Below are 18,728 nucleotides of genomic sequence, written 5' to 3' on the forward strand. Positions count from 1 at the left end.
TGAGCTGGGGTAGAGGAGGCACCAGGGGGCAGACTGAGGAGGCAGGAGCAGCCAGCCCTACAGCAGTCTGGGGGCCTGTGAGACTGAATACCGTGCCTCTACTTCATGGCAATGGCTTCACTGCTTGTCCCATGATCACTTCAAGGTAAGAGCCCAAGGGCAGAAGCCCGACCTGGTGGGAGGCAGGTTCCTTTTCTGAGGAAACCAAGCTCTGGTTTAAGTGAGCTTTTCACTGCAGTGTCTGGAGCACAGGGCAGGTCCCTCACCACGCTGCAAATAACGGAGGACTGGGCCATGGGAAGGCGCCCACACGGCCCTTGATGGGTCAGCACCCCCTTAGACACAGGGCTTCCTCCCTGTAAGGAGCCAGAAGCCAGGTGGCTTTTCTCAGTCTGCATTTCACTGGGCCCTGGGGACGAAGACGCCCACGGAGGGAGCCCCAGAAACCAAGGCTGCCAAAGTCCCGCTACTGTACCCCAGGGGTCAGGAGGGGAAACAGTCTGGTTTGTGCCCAAAGAAGTGGGTGAGCATCCTCTACACCTGTAGAAATCTCCTTCCGAATGTTTATGGCTCTGTTCTCACCGGTCCCAAGGTTAGGGCAAAAGAAGCCAACATGGAATCCTTGCAGTGCTGTTTTGTTTTTGTTGTCCCTTCTGACCCGGGATAGAGTGAACTCAAAGACCAGAAGGCTCCTGAAGGATGAGTCAAGGTTCTTTCCTAGAAGAGCCTGACCGCCTCACACCATGACACAAACTTCCTGAAACAGAGAGGGAGGCTGATGTGCCCGGCCAGGGCACTTGCTCCTGACTGGCCAGACTACACAAGAGGCAGCAGACTGTCTTCACCTCCCTGACTCAGAGGAGAGAGAAAATATCACCACTCTATGGGCAGCACAGGAATGCCCTTGAGTGTCCTCTAAGAAGCTCTTAAATCAAAAACGAAGCTGAAAGAGTTTACAGGGTAAGGAGCACTGTGGGGGTTACAATGCTATCTCTGTGGGAGGCACTCGGCATAAGAGTAAACCTCCAAACCACGGTCATCTGGTGCTGACGGCCTGGAACCCTGGTGACCAAGGGCAAGGGTGTAGGGAGCCCTAGTCCTCCTGCCTGAAGCCTCCTCTAAGCCAAAGTTCTGCAGTAACCCGGAACCAGGTTAGCAGGACCTGAAATCAAAGACAGAAGCCCTGCCCAGAGCGGCACCTTCTGTAACTGGCGGGTGGCTGGCACTCCCGCACAAGCCCCTCTCCATGGCGGTGCAGGAGGTAAGCAAGGGAAGGGTCTTTGTTAGAAGGATGAGAAAGGGGTCGTGGACCAAAACAGCACGGCTGGGGTTAGAGGAAGGGAAGACCAACGGCAACAGCAAGCTGGGGAGAGACCTCTCTGGTTCAGTGAGGTCTTGGCACTAATCTTTTCCTCACAGAAAAGCCACTGTGCTCCCAACTGAGGGGAAACAACGAAGGTGAGGTAAGAATGGGGGAGAGGGGACTGGAATGTCTTGCATCTTAAAAAGAAATGTCAAGTGTGATTTATAAATTACCTACCCAACTCTCCCAATTCCTTGTGCAAATTAAATGAGTTCCTTCACCTCCCCACCCCCCACTGGTCTCTATTTCTCCACTTTCACAGCTAGTCTCCATCATCGTGAAAGGGTTAGACACCTGGGGTAGCTTCTGTTCCGCACTGCTTCTTGGATACAATGAAGTAAGAGATGACCTTGAGTGAGTGCCCTGAGAAGATACACTGTCTCATCTTCCCTCTTCCTCCAGAGCATTCGTCAATACCCCAGGCTGCCTAAAACCTCCGAGTACTGAAGGGTCTTCGAGAATTACAAACACTTGGGGGTAAGGCACGTGGGAAGGCTATTCTTAGAATTCATGAACTGGAGCCTCAGAAAAGCCCTTCCCTGCACATCGGAGGTGAGGGAGCCCAGCAGCAGGACCCTTGTGCATCTTGCTCTAGGTGCTGCTGACACACCCGTGCTTCCTGGGGTGGCCAAATCCACCCTCGTCCCACTCACCTGGGCGGAGTTAAAGTTCGTGGCTGGGAACACGTACCTGAGAAGTTCCTGGAGACGAGCATGGTTGTGAGGATGGCACCCTGGAGAAAGAAGGGACCTATGTGAGTCCAAATGGACTTTAGAAGAAGGCGCCTGGCCTCAGGCAGAGGCAGCTCTTGGCCAGGGCCCAAGAACATGAGTTTTCTGTTGTTCCACCACGAACACTCTTAACCTTCGCCGCTCAGCTCCAACAGGAGGGGCTTCATGCTGGGGCCAGGCAGGAGCCACACTGTCACAAGGCCAGTTTCGAGGCCAGTAATCCAGAAGCAGAACTCACCTTCAGTTTTCTCCGGGCGTTGAATTTGCGCAGGCACTCCACCGTCTCTTGGCGATGCATCATGGATGCTACTGTGGACCGTTGCTGGAAGCCAAACAGACAGGCCCGTGAGACCCCCATCGCAGATCCTCAGACCTCACCTCAGTCCCCCCCATCACCTCAGCACCGACGGCTGTGCCAGCATCCGCTCACACACTCTGCTCCCACAGTGCTGACCAATGAGGTCACAGATGAGAAAAGGGTTAGAACAGCAGTGCCACCAACAACTCAAGGTTACGCTAAAGACAGTCTGAACAAGATAGCCACAGAAACTGATGCGGGACCAGGGTGCCAACAGAGCTTTCCAAAGGCAAACCAGAACATCTGGTGAGATGGACCCTGGCTCAGTGGTTTCTTCAGCAACTTTACTGAGTACCTGCTGTAGTCCATACCCTGCGTCAGGAGAGACAGGCTCCGGCTCCACAAGGTGCCTTTCCAGAATCCCTCCACACATCCCACAAGTTCTTGAAAGAAACTGTGTTCTGAAAAGCTAAGGATTACCTTGAAGCAGGAATGTTTCTGCATTTCTAAGACAGGGTCTTTTGTCGTAACCCCAGGTTGGTGACGACACTGTAGGTGAGCACCAACCACCATATCCAATTCTTTTTTCACCGTTTTGGAAGGATTTTTTTTCTTCTATGGATTGGCTATTAATGTCCTTGCCTCCTTAAACGGAGTCCACCAGACTTGGTCTGCATTTCCTTGCTGACTCAGGGTCATACTGTAAGCTTTCGTACTGCCCTACAGGAATGTCCCTGGGGCTACAGAGAGCTACAGAGCTGTCGGCGGGGTCCCACAAACTTCGGGGCTGTCAGCAGGGTCCCACTGTGGTCCTAAGAGCCTCACTTGAACTGCTCATCACTAGCTTCACTGTCTCAGTCAGCTGGTTCAATTAAATGCTAGGGGCTGGAGTGCCCACCTTCCCACAATCCTGCTTTCCGAAACTTCCTGGACCCCAAAGTAATTCTCCTCACCTCCTCCTCCTTTCCCCACCCCTTTTCTGTGTAAAACTCTCCAGAGAAGTAAGAGAGTCCATGCCCTGTTTCTGCTTCCCTCTCCACTCCCAAACTGATTTTCCTTATTCCCAACCTAACCCAAGTCTCAGATGGGCCCTTCCTTGTGTCCAGGGTGGACCTCCGGCCCAGGATCAAGACTCCCTCTCCCACTTTGCTCTCTGAACTTGTCCTTCTTCAAACAGCATTAGATTCTTTTCTGTAATCTTTACATTATATTCAAGCTTCTATTTAAAAAAAAGAATCGCTGGAATTGGTGGACATTACTTGAAATAAGCTACACACACAAACAGACATTACTTACAAGCATGGCTCATTAGTTAAGAGCACTTGCTCTTCTCGCAAAGGACCCAGACTCAGTTCCCAGTACCCACATGGTGGTTCTCAACCATCTGCTAACCCCAAATCCAAAGCATCTAATACTTTGTTCTGAGGCCCCATGAGCACTAAATATATACGCAGTCCACAGACACGCATGCAGGCAAAACACACATATACACATTAAAATAATCTTTTTTTTTAAAGTAAATCTGAGCCACACTTTTAATCCTAGCACTGGGGAGGCAGAGGCAATCAGATCTCTGTTGAGTCTGAGGTCAGCCTGGTCTACAGAGTGAGCTCCAGGAACTACACATAGAAACTCTGTCTTGAAAAAAAAAAAGTAAACCTGAAAGTAAAGACAAGTAAAAATAATGATTCCTGGAGGCTGGGAAGAAGGGGAGTATATTTAAAGGTGTGTGTGTGTGTGAACAGTGCCTGGTATTGTGAACAGAGCATGTGCTAAATTATACAATTAACAATGCACATTTATGTGACAAAGAAAACTTCCTGACCCATCTTCTGCTAAGGAATACTAGTTATTTGCTCCTTCACTGCCTGGTTTCCCAGAGGGCTCAGCCACACCTATCTGGAGACAAACAAGTATCTCCCTGTTGTTTTCCACTGTCTCTGTGAAATTACAAACCCATGGCCTCTCTTTGGCCAGAGCTGGGAATGCTTTCCCATCTTCCTCAGGGACTTTGTGTCCGGCTGCTGATGCTCTCACTGAGGCCCACTGTGTCTTAGCTTCTCTGATTTTAGATAGTCTTATTTTCAATCTCATTAAACTCTCCCTGTCCTTCAACGCTGGTATCTGATGGCCATCTCTCCTCTTTCCAAAGCAAGAGAGCGCACAGTAGGTGTCTGCTCAGTACGAGAACAATTCCATGTCTGTAAAACCCCAACGTCACCTACACAGAAACAGCAGGCCACGCTTCCAACGTCTACTCTCCACAGCCCCGTCTTCCACATTCCATGCTCTGTTTACGGAGCCCAGGGTTTCATGTGTGCCAAGAAAGCATTCCGCCACTGACCCAGGGGCCTCAGCCGGTGGCTCCTTAACACCACTGGCTGCCCACAAAACTAAGTCGTCATCTTTCCTCAGAATCTAGTTCTTCTGGGTCTATGAACTGTAAACCATCGCTCACTAACCAATTAAACGAAGCAATACCCATCGACTTGCCCTCTCCTCACTCAAGCCCAGACACTGCATCTTCTAGATTCTCTTGATGCCAATCCACTCTCCCGCATTTACCCTCAGCTAAGACCTCACCTGGCCTTGTGACAGCTGTGACAGCTTCTTGTCTCTGTCTCCAGCCTCTGGCTCATCAGTTCCATTTTCTACATAGCCAAAATGATATCAAATGCAAGTATCACACTATCTTTTTTAAGGTTTATTTATTATGTATACAGTGTTCTGCCTGCATATATCCCTGCATACCAGAAGAGGGCACCAGATCTCATTACAGATGGTTGTGAATGACCATGTGGTTACTGGGAACTGAACTCAGGACCTCTGGAGGAGCAGCCAGTGCTCTTAACCTAAGCCATCTCTCCAGCCCTTACATCACACTATCTTTAAGACCCCATAATTTAGCTGGGTGGTGGAGGAGCAAATCTTTAATCACAGTACTTATGAGGCAGAAAGGTGGATAGATAGATCTCTGTGAGTTTCAAAGCCAGCCTGGTCTACAGAGCGAGTTCCAGGACAGTCAGGGCTACACAGAGAAACCTTGTCTCAAAATAACAACAAAACCCCAATACAACAACAACAACAACAAAAAAACAACAAAGTAAAATAAAAAACAAAAAAATCTCAGCTCTCCAGGCAGAAGTGGATATGTCATGTCACGAGTCTTTCTTACCTTATTCTTTTGCATTCCTAGTCAGCGTCTCACTGAAAACCAAACTACTTAACATTCCTTACAGATGACCTTTTCCTATGGCCTCTCACTGCCTCCATGCTAACCTCTGTCTGCAGGGTAACACCTGAGGGGACCCCTAAGTCAGTTGCTAAGAACTAAGAGATGACCTTCTCCACAAAACCTCCTGTGCCCGATGCTTACCGGGGCAGTAGAAACCCTGAATTTGTTACATTTTCTGTGAATTTGTCTAATTATAAAAGCATGGTTGCTTGTCTGAGTGTCTGTTTCCCCAGATCTCTGGGGCAGAGACCATGCCCCATCCATCTCCCGGAACTGCCGGGTGACCAGCACAAAGAGGCATTAAATAAACATGGGAAATGACAACTACACAAATGCACCGTCATTCAAGATGCTTCACTGTACCGGACCGATCCCTTTGTCTGCAGGTAGGTATTTCAGCTTACCAGAACGGCGTGTGAAAACAGTGTATCAACCTACACCGACAGCCTAGGAGTTCCTAGGAGCTCAGCTCCAGAGTGTCATAGCTCCGCTTCAGGGACACACCTCAGCGGGTCAGGAGTCCCTTGTGCTTAAGCACTGGGTCCTGGCAGGAGGCAAGGCCCACGTATACCCTGAGCTTGGGACTTCACACAGGGCACCAGCTGTCTTGTATCATCAACTACCTGCTCTAATTCAAGAGCAGAACCAGGGCTGGAGAGATGGCTCAGCGGTTAAGAGCACTGACTGCTCTTCCAGAGGTCCTGAGTTCAATTCCCGGCAACCACGTGGTGGCTCACAACCACCTTAAATGAGACCTGTACCCTCTGCTTGCCTGTAGGCAGAAGGCTGCATACACAATAAATAAAATATTAAAAAAAAAAAAAGGGCAGAACCAAATCACAGCCTCACAAGTAAAGACCTATTAGCACTTTTTGCCTCCCAAACCCCAGATGACATTTATTGACCGTGGACTCCACTCAGCCCCCTTGTCCAACGAGGGTAAAGAGGTACATGAGGGTTGCCACCTCCAATCCCCAAGACTGGGGGCAACGACACTTACACAGACCCATGGGTGCTTGAGAGCCTGGTCAGCTGTGATGCGCTTTGCTGGGTTTATGGTCAGCATCTGGTTGATCAAGTTCTTAGCTTCAGGAGTCACTGTGTCCCATTCTGGTGATGGGAACTAAGGAGCAAGAACAGGGGAAAGGGAGACAGGAAATCTGTGAGCCTTCTACCCTGAAATGTAGGCTGTCTTCATTCCAACTCCTATAACTGGGACGCTCTGTGGTATCCAAGAGTTGGAGAACTCCTGGGTATACCCCAGGATCTGTGACAACTTGGAAAGGTAGACAGACCAGTAATGGTTAGAACACCAATGTATCAGATCGGTGAAGGAAGGGAACTCCGAAATTATCTGCTTCAACTTTATCTTTCTACTAAGGAGAAAACGGGCTTTGCAATGTGTCCAAGGTAGCAAAGCAGAGGAGGAAGGCTCTGGAATTCTCCCCGTGTGATCTAATATACCACTCGGCTTCTCCGCTCTTTGCGGAGATAGACCAAAGGGGCTTCAATGAGTTCTTTAATTTTATAATGAACAAGGAGGGTTTTCCTTTTAATCTATTCTCTGCACACATGGTGGTAAGAATTGAGTCCTGTATGCCCATCCTTGGGTCCTCAAAGTCCCCTGACACCCTGTTATCAAATGACAATAACACCACTCCCTTGGACAGACCCTTCGAGGCCGGGAGTCTGTCCTGGGGAGAGCTGCTCAGCTCTCAGTAAACCCATCCTTACATCGTAGGCTCCAGCTTTGATCTGCTGATACAGCTTGTGCTGATCCTCATCCCAGAAGGGAGGGTAGCCCACCAGGAGGATATACAGGATGACCCCTGCGAGACAGAACACACAGGTCACTGGGGCCAGTCACTTACCCCTGAGGAACCAAGAAAGGCCATGCAGGGCTCAGAACCACCCAGAAAGGTAAACACCAGAGTTAGAGGTGGATGCTAGCCAGCAATGCTGTCCCTCCTGCTGTGTCACGCCTCACGCATGTCAGAGACCTCTTTAGGTACAGGCTATCCTCTAGGGCGCGGGCAAATCCTTCTCCAAGAAGGATGCAACAGAACTGAGGAGTTCACTTGGTGAGCAGGGCATGATGGGAGCAGCCCTCCCAAGGGAACGAGACAGAACACAGCAGGCAGTTGTGGAACCCAGAAGGAATGGTAATGTCTCTGTCTCTGTCTCTGTGTGTGTGTGTGTGTGTGTGTGTGTGTGTGTGTGTGTGTGTGTGTGTGTGTGTGTGATCACAAGAAGCAAAGGGCCCATAACACCAAAAAGCTGAGTGTGTGGCATGGGCTTACCGCAGGCCCAGATATCCACAGGTTTTCCATAGGGATCTTTCCTCAAGACCTCAGGGGACAAGTAGCCCGGGGTGCCAGCAAAACCTGTAGCGGAAGAGAAGGCAGAGCCACACTGAACCTACTGCTCTCTCTCACTCAGTTCACATCTGCAATCCCTACAAAGCCCTTCTAACGCCTGCTGCTTTCACTACACACTCTTAGCGGCTTCTTGCAGTGCCTGGAGTCTAAGCCAGAGAGCAAGTAATGTGCCTACCAGGAACTCAAGCGCCTCCCCAGAGGCAACAAGAACGCCCTGCTGACAGCAGCCAGACTCACTGTACTGAGTCACGAGGGCCAGCAGGGACCTGGTGCCCTCCCACCCTCCTCCACTTTCTGAAAAGGCCAGGACCATTAAAGGCCTGATTTCTAGTTCTGAAAGAGGAAGGCAGGTCAGGAAAAGGAGGAAGGGTATAGGCTGCATTCCCGGAAGACAGGGTCACCCTTACCAAACCACGCCTGCTGCTCTCCCTGCACTTCGATGGCGAGGCCAAAATCAGCTAGCTTGACTGCAGCACCCTTGCATTTACTCGCCAGCAGCAAGTTCTCAGGCTGCAGAAGTAACAAGGAGAACCTTATGAGGCACACACCCTGGAGCTCGGAGGGCGCCCACTCTGGGCTCCCACAGTATCACTACCTAGCACCAGGTGGCGCCAACAAGTCACAAGCAGGAGGCAAAGGAAATCAGCCCAGTTAAGTACCTTCAGGTCCCTGTGGACAATGTCATGCTGGTGGATGTGGTTAACACTCTCCAGAATCTGATGTATACAGTGGCTGAAAAAGCAGCACAAGGAATATCAGTGCAGGGTTAAACCACCCCAAAAAAGCCACCTGTGTGGACCAGACTCTGAACAATAAGCTAGAACCCTGGGCCTTGAATATTATCTGGCTCAATCTGTTGGTATTGTAAATTAGTATGGACATTTTCTTGAAAACAGTATGGATGTTTCTCAGAAAAACTAAAAATAGTGCTGCCATATGATTGATCCATTGAAAAATAAGACAATGTGACATTCTGATACAATGTACACCATCATATACATCACCTCAAATATTAATTCTTTCAAGTGAGAACATTTAAAATCCTTTTTTTAAGACCATTTAAAACATTGCTGGGAGTAGGTGGCATGTGGCTTTAATCCCAGCACTCAGGAGATAGAGACAGGTGGATCTCTGTGAGTTTGAGGTCAGCCTGGTCTACAGAGCGAGTGCCAGGGCTACATTGAGAAACCCTGTCTTGAAAAACCAACCAACCAAACAAACAATTGCCTACAGCCACCTGCTGGAGCCCATCCCCCTTCCTGGCTAGCCACCCTCTTTCCCCGCCCACTCGGCTCCTGCTAACCGCCACTCTTCTTTTCCTCTATGAGGTCATCTTCTCTGGATCCCGCATAGCGGTGAGAGCTCGTGATACCTGGCTTCCTGTGCCTGGCTGGTTTCACCTGGCATAATGTCCCCCAGGTTCACCTGTCTTCTCACAAACAGCAGGGTTTCCTGGCCTTTTAAGGGCTCAATTGTGTCCACTGTCCTTTCTCAATCCACTCACCTTCTGATGGGCATTCGGGCTGTTTCCGTATCCAGTGGGCGTGGGCATGCAGACATCTCTTTAACATACTGATGTTAATTCGGTTGGGTGTTTACCCAGTAGCAGGACTGCTGGATCATATGGGCAGCTTATTTTTAGCTTTTCTGAGAAACATCCATACTGTTTTCCAAAAATGGCTATACTAATTTACAATACCAACAGTGTATAAAGCTTCCTTTTTCCCTTTCTTCCGTTCCTTTTCCGATTTTGCGGGAAGGCCTTCCTGCTATGTAGCTATTGTAAAGTGACCCGCACGTGACCTGCTATGGAACCCAGGCCGGCCTGACTACGGGAATATGGAAGCATGCCACCATGTAAGAGTTCAGCAACACTTACTTCACAGGAAAGGAAACTGAGGCCCACGTACAGTTATGTGGGTTTTCCAGAGACTAGAATAGAGGCCTATCATGGCTTATTTTGACTGCAAAGGTCCAAAACAACTAATTTGTTTTCTAGAGACTGAAGGATGCTAAGTATTCCTACGCAAGGTGAGACGACCATCCAACCCCCTTCCTTCACTTTCCTAAGTAAACTTTTCCTTAGGGAAGACATTTATGCTGCACCTTGGAAGAGTGCCAGGGTGGGTGCATGGTGCATGCCTGCACCTCGCCATTTACTGAGTGACTTTTGAAGGGTTTTCTAGTTCTACCTAAGACAGAAACTGCTCCGAAGTTTCTCATCCAGTAGGGAGACAAGACAAGCACAGAAATAATTTAAGAGGGACCCTGAAAAGCATTTCTGATGAGTCTGCATAGTGAAAGACAACCTGGCTCAGAGTCACATTCAGTGGCTGCTTCTCAGAGCGGACTGCCCACCTTTCTGCCAGCCCTGTAGTCAGACTCCCGGTGTGAGAACTCCAGAGCAATAGTTCCCAAGCAGGGGTGAGCGTGTGCTCCAAGGGACACCTGGCAATGTCTGGAAACAAATCGGGTTGGCACAACTTGGAAAGAGATGCTCTTTAGTTCTATGCATGCACAGGAGAGACCTTCATTACAAGAATGTTTTTCGTGCTAAAGGTCAGTACCACTGAGGCTGAAGAAGGCTGGAATAGTCTAGTCAGCCACCTCTGCCAGGTGTGGTGTGCCTGCCTGCAGAATATAGGATGTGCTTGCCCAGGGGGCCTGCACTTAGGATTTGCTTCTCTGAAATCTGGTACCGAGGCTCCTAAGAGAGCCAAGGGCTGATGGATGTTGTCAGATCTAGACGTTGAGGGTGAGGGCCTCCACGGCATAGAGCCCAACAGTGTGCCAAAGGAACCTTAAGACTGAGCTGCAGAGGCGAGTCTCCACAGAAATGTATAATTAGAACAGAGCCCGGCTAGCAGGGAGAGCCTTCTGGCCAAAAATGGCAAAAGTGCGAAGTGTCCCAGCCGAGCCAGGCCAAGCCCACTGGTACAGTCCCCCACCCCCAGCTCCCAGAGCTATCACCGCCTCCTCCCACCCACAGACTGGTCCTCCCCTGCTGGCACTGGAATTCATCTCTCCACTTGAGAATTTTTCCCCAGGCTGAGGCATCTGAAGTTGATCAGCAAACATCGGCTGTTCAGGGTTGAGAAATTCATGAGGAAGCTGCACTCCCCCACTCTCTAGAGGTGGCCTGAGCCACCACGTAAGCCAGATAGGCTGTAGGCTGGGTAACAAAACTCAGGTTGTAAAGGGGAAGCGCTAAGGGGGGCCAGACAGGCCACCTGCACCATGCTGAACTGGTCCAGGCGGTGAGGTGACAAGGTGACAAGGGCTGAAAGCCTTCCAGTTCATACCCTCCAGGGTGCTTCCTCCGTATCTGATTCCCCAGCTCCCTACATCAGGACCTCACACGCAAGAAAGAAGAGGTGCAGAGTGGCCATTGGTCATGCCTGTGAGTACATAATAATGAAGAAAAAAAAGGCATTTCTGGGGTAACAGGATAGAGGAGCCCTGGAAGAGGCTTTTAAAGAAACTAATCTGAGGGTGTTGAGGTTTTTTGTTTGTTTGTTTTTCTGATTTTTTCGAGACAGGGTTTCTCTTTATTGCTTTGGAGGCTGTTTTGTAGACCAGGCTGGCCTCAAACTCAGAGATCCACCTGCCTCTGCCTCCCGAGTGCTGGGATTAAAGGTGTGCACCACCACCAACTGGCTGGGTGTTGAGTTTTTAATTTCTAATACTGTGCACAGCCCTACTGCAGCCTTACAGACACTTGTCCAGACAAGAATCCAAATGACTATCCAAATAAGACACAATGCTGCTCCTCACCCCCCAAAAAGTAGCCAGGACTTATTTCAGTGCTAAACTCAAAGGGCAAATGTCAAAACACCACGATTTCTCTCACCTGGCATCAGCTTCACTGTAGTATTCTCTGGCCACAATGTCTTCAAACAACTCCCCTCCGGTAACACTGCAACCAACAGAAGGAAGGGTCAGAGGAGGCAGGGTCCACTGCCAACTCCAGCATCCAACAGGCAAGAGCCACACAGTAAAAAGCTTTGGTTTTTTTTGGTTTTACGAGACAGAGTTTCTCTGTATTGTTTTGGAGGCTGTCGGACCAGCCCGGCCTCGAACTTACAGAGATCCGCCTGTCTCTGCCTCCCGAGTGCTGGGATTAAAGGCGTGCGCCACCACCGCCCGGCAGTAAAAAGCTTTTAGAGCCACCCGACTCCCTGGGCACTTGGGAGCCCAGAAGACGTTCAGTCGCTTTTCCTTGGGCTAGCATGGCTCTCCCCACCTTCCTGACAGTTCTGTTTCTATGACGTAACAGAATCACCAACGCTCAGGAAGCGACACAGGGATCTAAGAAGAATAACCTAACAACCAGAAGAGTCATAGCTTTACTTAAGACCGATATGAACATTACCACATGGCAGTGTAAGGGCAGACCTCCTGCTAAAGGTGAAGAATGACGAGACCACAGACACGGAAACTCAATCGTTGCTAATACTGGATAGCGCTTTCCAGGAGCTAAAGAGCCACTCTTAAGAGGTTAAAGAGCAGCCAAAGTGGAGGAGAGACCAATGGAACGCAGTTCACAAGTCATAAAAGCTACCTCCAGCCTCCCAGGACTTTTAAGGACGGCAAAGAGTCATCATTCTATTTCTCCAATAAGGAAAACACACCAAGAAACAAGCTATGCAGAGAACAGGAGTGCGGCCACCCTGGGGCCTATGCTCTAGAGACAGCCAGCGAATGAGACCTGGGAGAGGGGAGTGGCTGTGGGCAGGCACACTCATCCCAGCCCTTTCCTCAGCAGAGGCTCAAGACCCAGCTTAGCCTCTCCCAAGCTTTCGTCTTCAGCCAGCTGGAGAGAAAGGTCCCCATACCCTCAGAAAGTGGCACTTACAGGTCAAACACGAGGTAGTGAAACCCTTCTTCAGAAATACTGTCATGGAGACGCACTGTAAGAGAGGAGATGGGAACAGAGATTAGCAGGAAGGAACTCAGAAATCCTATTCTCTGTGGCAACCCCACCCAGGCCCGTCTTGTCAGCTTCACAGGGCTTGCTTTTGAAGATGCTGCAGAGAAAAGTGGCAATGTGCCTAGTACCCTGTTTCCCCAGGCAAGGGGTGCACAGACACAGCAAGAGACTAGTGCTTGGTTTCCACTACGGACTGAGGGCAAGAGATAGAAGCCCCATGGCTCAGAAAATCAGTCAGAGGAGAAAAGCAACAGCCTCCCGAGAGGGGCTAGTCACTCAGAAGGTGGACCTAAGACGTGGTTCACAGCACAGGAAAAGATGCTGACAAGAAGGAAAAGCCCAGGAGCTCTTCCAGAGGAACAAATGGGAGCAGAGGATGAGAGGGTGTGGAACAGGCCACACACGTACTCAGGCAACCAACACAATGACTGTTTTGAGATAGGGCCTGCACATATAGCCTCAAACTCAAAATGCAGTAGAGGATGACCTCAAACTCCTGATCCTCCTGCCTCTACCTCACAAATGCTACAATTATAAAGATATATGCTACGAGACCTAATTAACGTGATGCTGGGAGTCAGGACTTTATGCATGTTGGGCAAACACTCTACCTACTAAGCCATATTTTCTCTTCCTCCCCACCCCACCCCCTTTATTTCTGATACAGAGTCTCCCTACATAGCCCTGGCTGGCCTAGAATGCAGACTAGACTGGCCTCTGACTGAGCTCTGCCTGACTTCTCAGTTTGGGGATTAAAGAAGCAATAAGCCACTATGTTCAACCCTTATTTATTTAGTTTTGAAATATGGTCTTGCTACGTAGCCCAGCTGGCCTGGAACTTGTGACACTCCTTCTATGTGTGGAATACTAGGAGCATAGGCATGTACCAACATGCTCAATCACAAATAACTATTGAATGTATATTGTGTGCCAGCCTTGGGGTGGATTTACATCATATACTACTGATTCCATATGCTTATTTTAAGCAATGCAGTGTGCCAGATCCTAGGCTAGGTGACGGCGACTGGGAGGGACAGAGTGTTCAAGGGTTTATTCCACTGTCCTGAAATGACTGCTCTTCCATTTTGCAGAAAACAACCACAGAGGATCAGACTCCAAAAGCTAGTCCACCCAACTACAGCCTGTAAGCAACGTGGGTCAGCCCACACACTAGGCGGCAAAGCAACAGAGCCAAGGAGAGCGCGCTCACAATATACCCACAGCAGTGCCACCGATGGGTTCAAGAGGACGGCAGATTCACCAAGGGCAAAGCGAGGCTGGCAAACAGTTCCTTCCTGATGCCTGCCTCTATGCTCCTCGGCTGAAGACCAACCCAATGTCTTCTGAGGTCTCTCTAGCTTCTGCCTACAAAGCGAACCCTGGATTAAATGCTAACCCCTGAGCATCACTCTACTGCAAACAGGACTTGCTTTGGTTGCCTGTGTGGATGTTCTTGTCCCTCCCCTGACCCAAACTCTTCCTATGGCGAACCTTTGGTTTCAAAGGGCTCCCTTCATGCCTTTGACCTCTGCTCCAATACTGAGACATTACAGGAATACCTTCCAGAGCATTTCAGGAATGGCCTGACACCAGAGCAACTGGTGAAGTGCTTGGGCAGAAAAAAACCATGGCTGTTGCTTCCTTGGCAGGCGCACACTGCTGCCCGCTCCGGTGCCAGAGCATCTCCTAAGGGCTGCACTTCCTATGACTGAAAAAAGATCAGCCAGAAAGCAAGACATGCGCCTCAGCCGCCACATGGTGCTGACCATCACCACAGCTCTTCTTCCTCACTTGAGGACTCAAAGGCCTGCCCAGCCTGGATCCGAGGCCTAACAACCACACTGCCCATCCTAATCAACCTGCCATGGTTTAAACCCCCCCTCACTGCCCATCCTAGTCAACCTGCCATGGTTTAAACCCCCCTCACCTCTCTAGCCTGCAGATCACAGGGGAAGGCTTTTAGGTTGGGAGGAACCACAGTTAGATTCCCCTGCTGCCCTCCCACCCACCTAACCCAGGCCCAGCCAAGCTACCCACCCCTGCCAGCCCCCCACCCCCACGATTTCACTTCTACGGCCCCAGTCCCTGCCTCGTCCTGAGTCCTGCTGCAGCTGCTCCCTTGCTTCCAAAAGGACTTTTCATTTAATTAAAAATTTGCTATTAAAGAGCATTAAAGTGTGTAATACAAATAATCCCCTGGAAATCAGATGTCCCAGAAGCCAAAGACCAGCTTCATTAGGGACCTGACAAACAGCGGCGAGCTGACAGAATAGCAGCAGGAAGCCAACAGCCACTCCCAGGGGAGCCCAGGTGTCCGTCCTGCTGGGCGTGGCCTTGAGCTGGCCTCCCCTGGACACCTCCTCCCGGTACTCCACCCCCCAGCCCCTAGCTAGCACTGCGGGCCTGAGAACAGGGCTAAACGCAGGCACCCAGGCCTGTGCCCTTCTGGAGGAAGGCCACACACAGAGTGCAGGTGGGTGGAGATTAGCAGGAGCCCAAAACTAATCCTTCCAGGCCACCCAGCCTAGCTCCAAGCAAGACACCAGGCATGCCAAGACAAGGGGGCTCTGAATGAGACTTCTTTTTTCTGTGTAAAGAGAACTAACAGGAAATCAAGGACAAGGAAGAGAAAAGTAACTACGCCAGGTTATGCACAGCTGATTCTTGAATGATTAAAATTAAAATGATTAAGATTTAATTAAGTTATTCCTGTGTGCCAACCACTGGGTCACATTTTTTTTTTGGAGACAGTGTCTCATGTAACCAAGGCAGGCCTTGAGCTCATTATGAAGATGAGGATGGCCTTGAATTTCTGCTCCTGCCTCCTCCCATTCTGAGTACTGGGACTGTAGGCATGTTTATGAGGTGCAAGTGACTGAACCCCGGGTCTCGGACATGATTAGCAAGCACTGTACCAACTGAGCTACATTCCCTGCCCATGGGAAATAATTTATGATAGTATTTTACTGAATTCTGGCTTTAATTCTGTCAGGCAACTACTTATGATATCCCTACCTGAAGGGAGAGGAAACAGGCTCCAAAAGAAAACAGTTCGAAGTCACACTACATAGCAAAACGTGAAGCAACTGACTTGGCAAATCAGCAATAAGAATGGCAAACTAACATCACTGAATGACAATGAATCATTGTGTCTATCCTCTTAGGTAAAGGAGTTCCACTCTGGCCCTGCCAGCTCTGGCCATTCTAATTGGTTTTATGTATTCATTAGGCGGCTACCTTGAAGCAAACAGTGTTGCAATATGGCTGTGAAGAGAAGGAGCCAGGTTTTAACCAGCAGTTACACAAATATGTAACTAGTCACATAAATGCTACTATGGATACATGGAACAAAGTCATCTCATGTCCAGCCCATTTCACTGTCATCACAAGAGGACCAGACCAAGTCCACTGTCAGAAAGATCTGGGAGAAGAAACACAAACCATGACTGCCCTTCAGCAGTAAACCCAAGTACTATTCTCTAAAACCAGTGGGAAAAGGGACAAACCTAAGAAAGTTCTACTCAACATTTTACACTCTCACGGACCAAGAAATCTACAACCCAAATTCTGTGAGTGGCTATTTCAGATTCTTCAAAAGCAGCCAACAATATGCTACATTTACTTTAAAAGTTTTCTCTATATGAAATGACAGACTATGCACACCCCCAGGGAGGGCCTCACCCTCCCTGGGGGAATGAGGGGATAAGGGGGGGGAGTTGGGGGAGGGCACGGGAAGAGGGGAGGGAATGGGAGAGGGACCTGGAACTGACTTGTGAAGCAACCTCGTTTCTTATCTAAATTTAAACTGGAAAATAAAATAAAATAAAAGTTTTCTCTAAACAATAACAACAAAAACTCTAAAAACATATCTTAGTTAAAAATAGCTATATCTGAGCCGGGTGGTGATGGCATACACCTTTAGTCCCAGTACTCTGGAGGCAGAGGCAGGCGGGTCTCTGTGAGTTCAAGGCCAGCCTGGTCTACAGAGCAAGTTCCAGCACAGTCAAGAGCCACACACAGAAACCCTGTCTCAAAAAACAAAACAAAACAACCAACAAACAAAAAATGTCTATAACTGGGGATAGAGAGAGGGCTCCACAGTTAAGAGTGCCTACTGCTTTTGCAGAGGACCTGGGTTTGGTTCTCACACCCGCACTGGGCAGCTCACAACTGCCTATATTACTCCATCTCCAGGGGATCCAATGCCTCAAGCCTCTGAGGACACCCGTATTCACACCCTATGCATGTGCGCACACAACTTTAAAAACAAAATGAGGTATGCTTTTAAGATATCCTTAGTAATGTCAGAGTGGGAACGGGTTGTTACTACAGGGATCTCAGACAGAACTGAGTTTGTCCCGCACAGGCCAGCTGTCGCAGGTCTGCGCCCTCCCAACATGGAGGTGAGATTTAGGACAGGTTCAGCCACAACTCAAGTTTCCTTTTTATTTGCAATTGCTCTTGCTACATTTACTATCAGCTGGATGGTTCACTGCAGCCAGGCTTGAATAATTTATCAGCTGAGCCGGGGCAGGCGAGGGGGAGCTAGGATTCAGAATCTCTACTTGCATGTTTATGCTCTCCCTCTGCCAACTTCATGAATGGACTCAAAGGACAAATCAGGCAGGCACACAGGTTAAATGATTTGTTAGGGTCACAGCTTCTAAATAGGAACTCAGAAATCCAAACCCAGTAACCCTGACTGCAAAGTCACGAACCTGGGCTTCTTCTCCAAGGACTACATGGACTACAAACCAAAGCATTAACATCACCTGGAGACCTTGAAGCCAAGAGAAACCTCGGCTCCTCTCAGTCAGACCTACTGAACCAGGATCTGAATTTTGACACCATCCCTGGCTGATTCATAAGCACATAAAAGTTTGAGAAGTGCTGCTTTAAGCCACAAACGCTAGGCTGTGATCAAAACTGCTGGAGCAGCTCAGCACGGAGAAGACAGTCTATTCATTAGAGGAATTTAGAGCGGAGAGCAGGCAGGTCACAGGTAGCACGCACTCCATTCAGACTTCAGTCAGCTCTAGCCAGCTCCTCCACTTAACTCCCTACAGCTAGCCACTCTCCCAACGCTCTCTCTCAAGTTCAACAGTGTCTCTTACACCCAACAGGCATTATGTTTGCTTGTTTTTAATTAACTGTTTTTTTTATAACAATATTGGGTTCACAGCAAAACTGAACAGAAGGTTCATATACCCCTGACTCCCATGCACAGATTCTCCACTATGGATATCCCACTTACGATGACAAGTCATTACTCAAAACCCAGATTACATTAGGGTTCACACTCGGCTAATAGATTCTTAACTCAGCACAGAATATGTACTAGGGGAAAAACTGGGATCGTCTGGCTCCTTGCACCAAATACTCATCAATTTCAATGCTACCATGTCTGGCAACAGCCAGAGGTTGAAAATCTGATCTCTGCTCTCAGCTTTTCAAATTGTGTAAGGCTATTGGGTAGTCTGCTTGTCACCCTTGGGGATGGAGTTTAAAAGGTCAGAACCAAAAGGGCCATCGCTTTAAAGGACACAGCAGAGGAGAGAGGAATAGTGAATTAAGGACACAATCTGTCTCCTCTCTAGCTACAAGCCAGGTTTGGATCCATGGCAACCCTGGCCTCCTGGACCCAGAGCTCAGCCACATCTCCAAGAGTCCTGGTTCCCACCAGAAGCCAGAGAGTCCAGCCAGACAATGCTCCGAGAATACAGTCCTGGCTTGCCCTTCTCTCTGCCTATCCGTAGCCCAGGAATTGGTCCTTAGACCAACACATCCTTCATG

General features: G+C 49.3%; 1 protein-coding gene across 18 annotated transcripts in view; it reads right to left on the bottom strand.

Moving 5' to 3' along the window:
- Positions 1-18,728, bottom strand: part of Camk2g (calcium/calmodulin dependent protein kinase II gamma) — a 60,727-nt gene that overhangs the window by 24,777 nt on the left and 17,222 nt on the right. For all 18 annotated transcript variants that reach the window (XM_013123149.3, XM_013123146.3, XM_013123148.3 and 15 more), the window contains exons 4-12: positions 12,861-12,915; positions 11,856-11,921; positions 8,665-8,737; positions 8,413-8,515; positions 7,928-8,011; positions 7,362-7,456; positions 6,628-6,750; positions 2,333-2,416; positions 2,054-2,096 (exon numbers count right to left, since the gene is read on the bottom strand). In XM_013123149.3, coding sequence (XP_012978603.1) covers positions 2,054-2,096; positions 2,333-2,416; positions 6,628-6,750; positions 7,362-7,456; positions 7,928-8,011; positions 8,413-8,515; positions 8,665-8,737; positions 11,856-11,921; positions 12,861-12,915 — 726 coding nt within the window. The remainder of the gene's footprint in view (positions 1-2,053; positions 2,097-2,332; positions 2,417-6,627; positions 6,751-7,361; positions 7,457-7,927; positions 8,012-8,412; positions 8,516-8,664; positions 8,738-11,855; positions 11,922-12,860; positions 12,916-18,728) is intronic.

The sequence above is a fragment of the Mesocricetus auratus genome, unplaced genomic scaffold (assembly GCF_017639785.1).
Source record: "Mesocricetus auratus isolate SY011 unplaced genomic scaffold, BCM_Maur_2.0 Super-Scaffold_100053, whole genome shotgun sequence".
In the NCBI taxonomy this organism is placed as follows: Eukaryota; Metazoa; Chordata; class Mammalia; order Rodentia; family Cricetidae; genus Mesocricetus; species Mesocricetus auratus.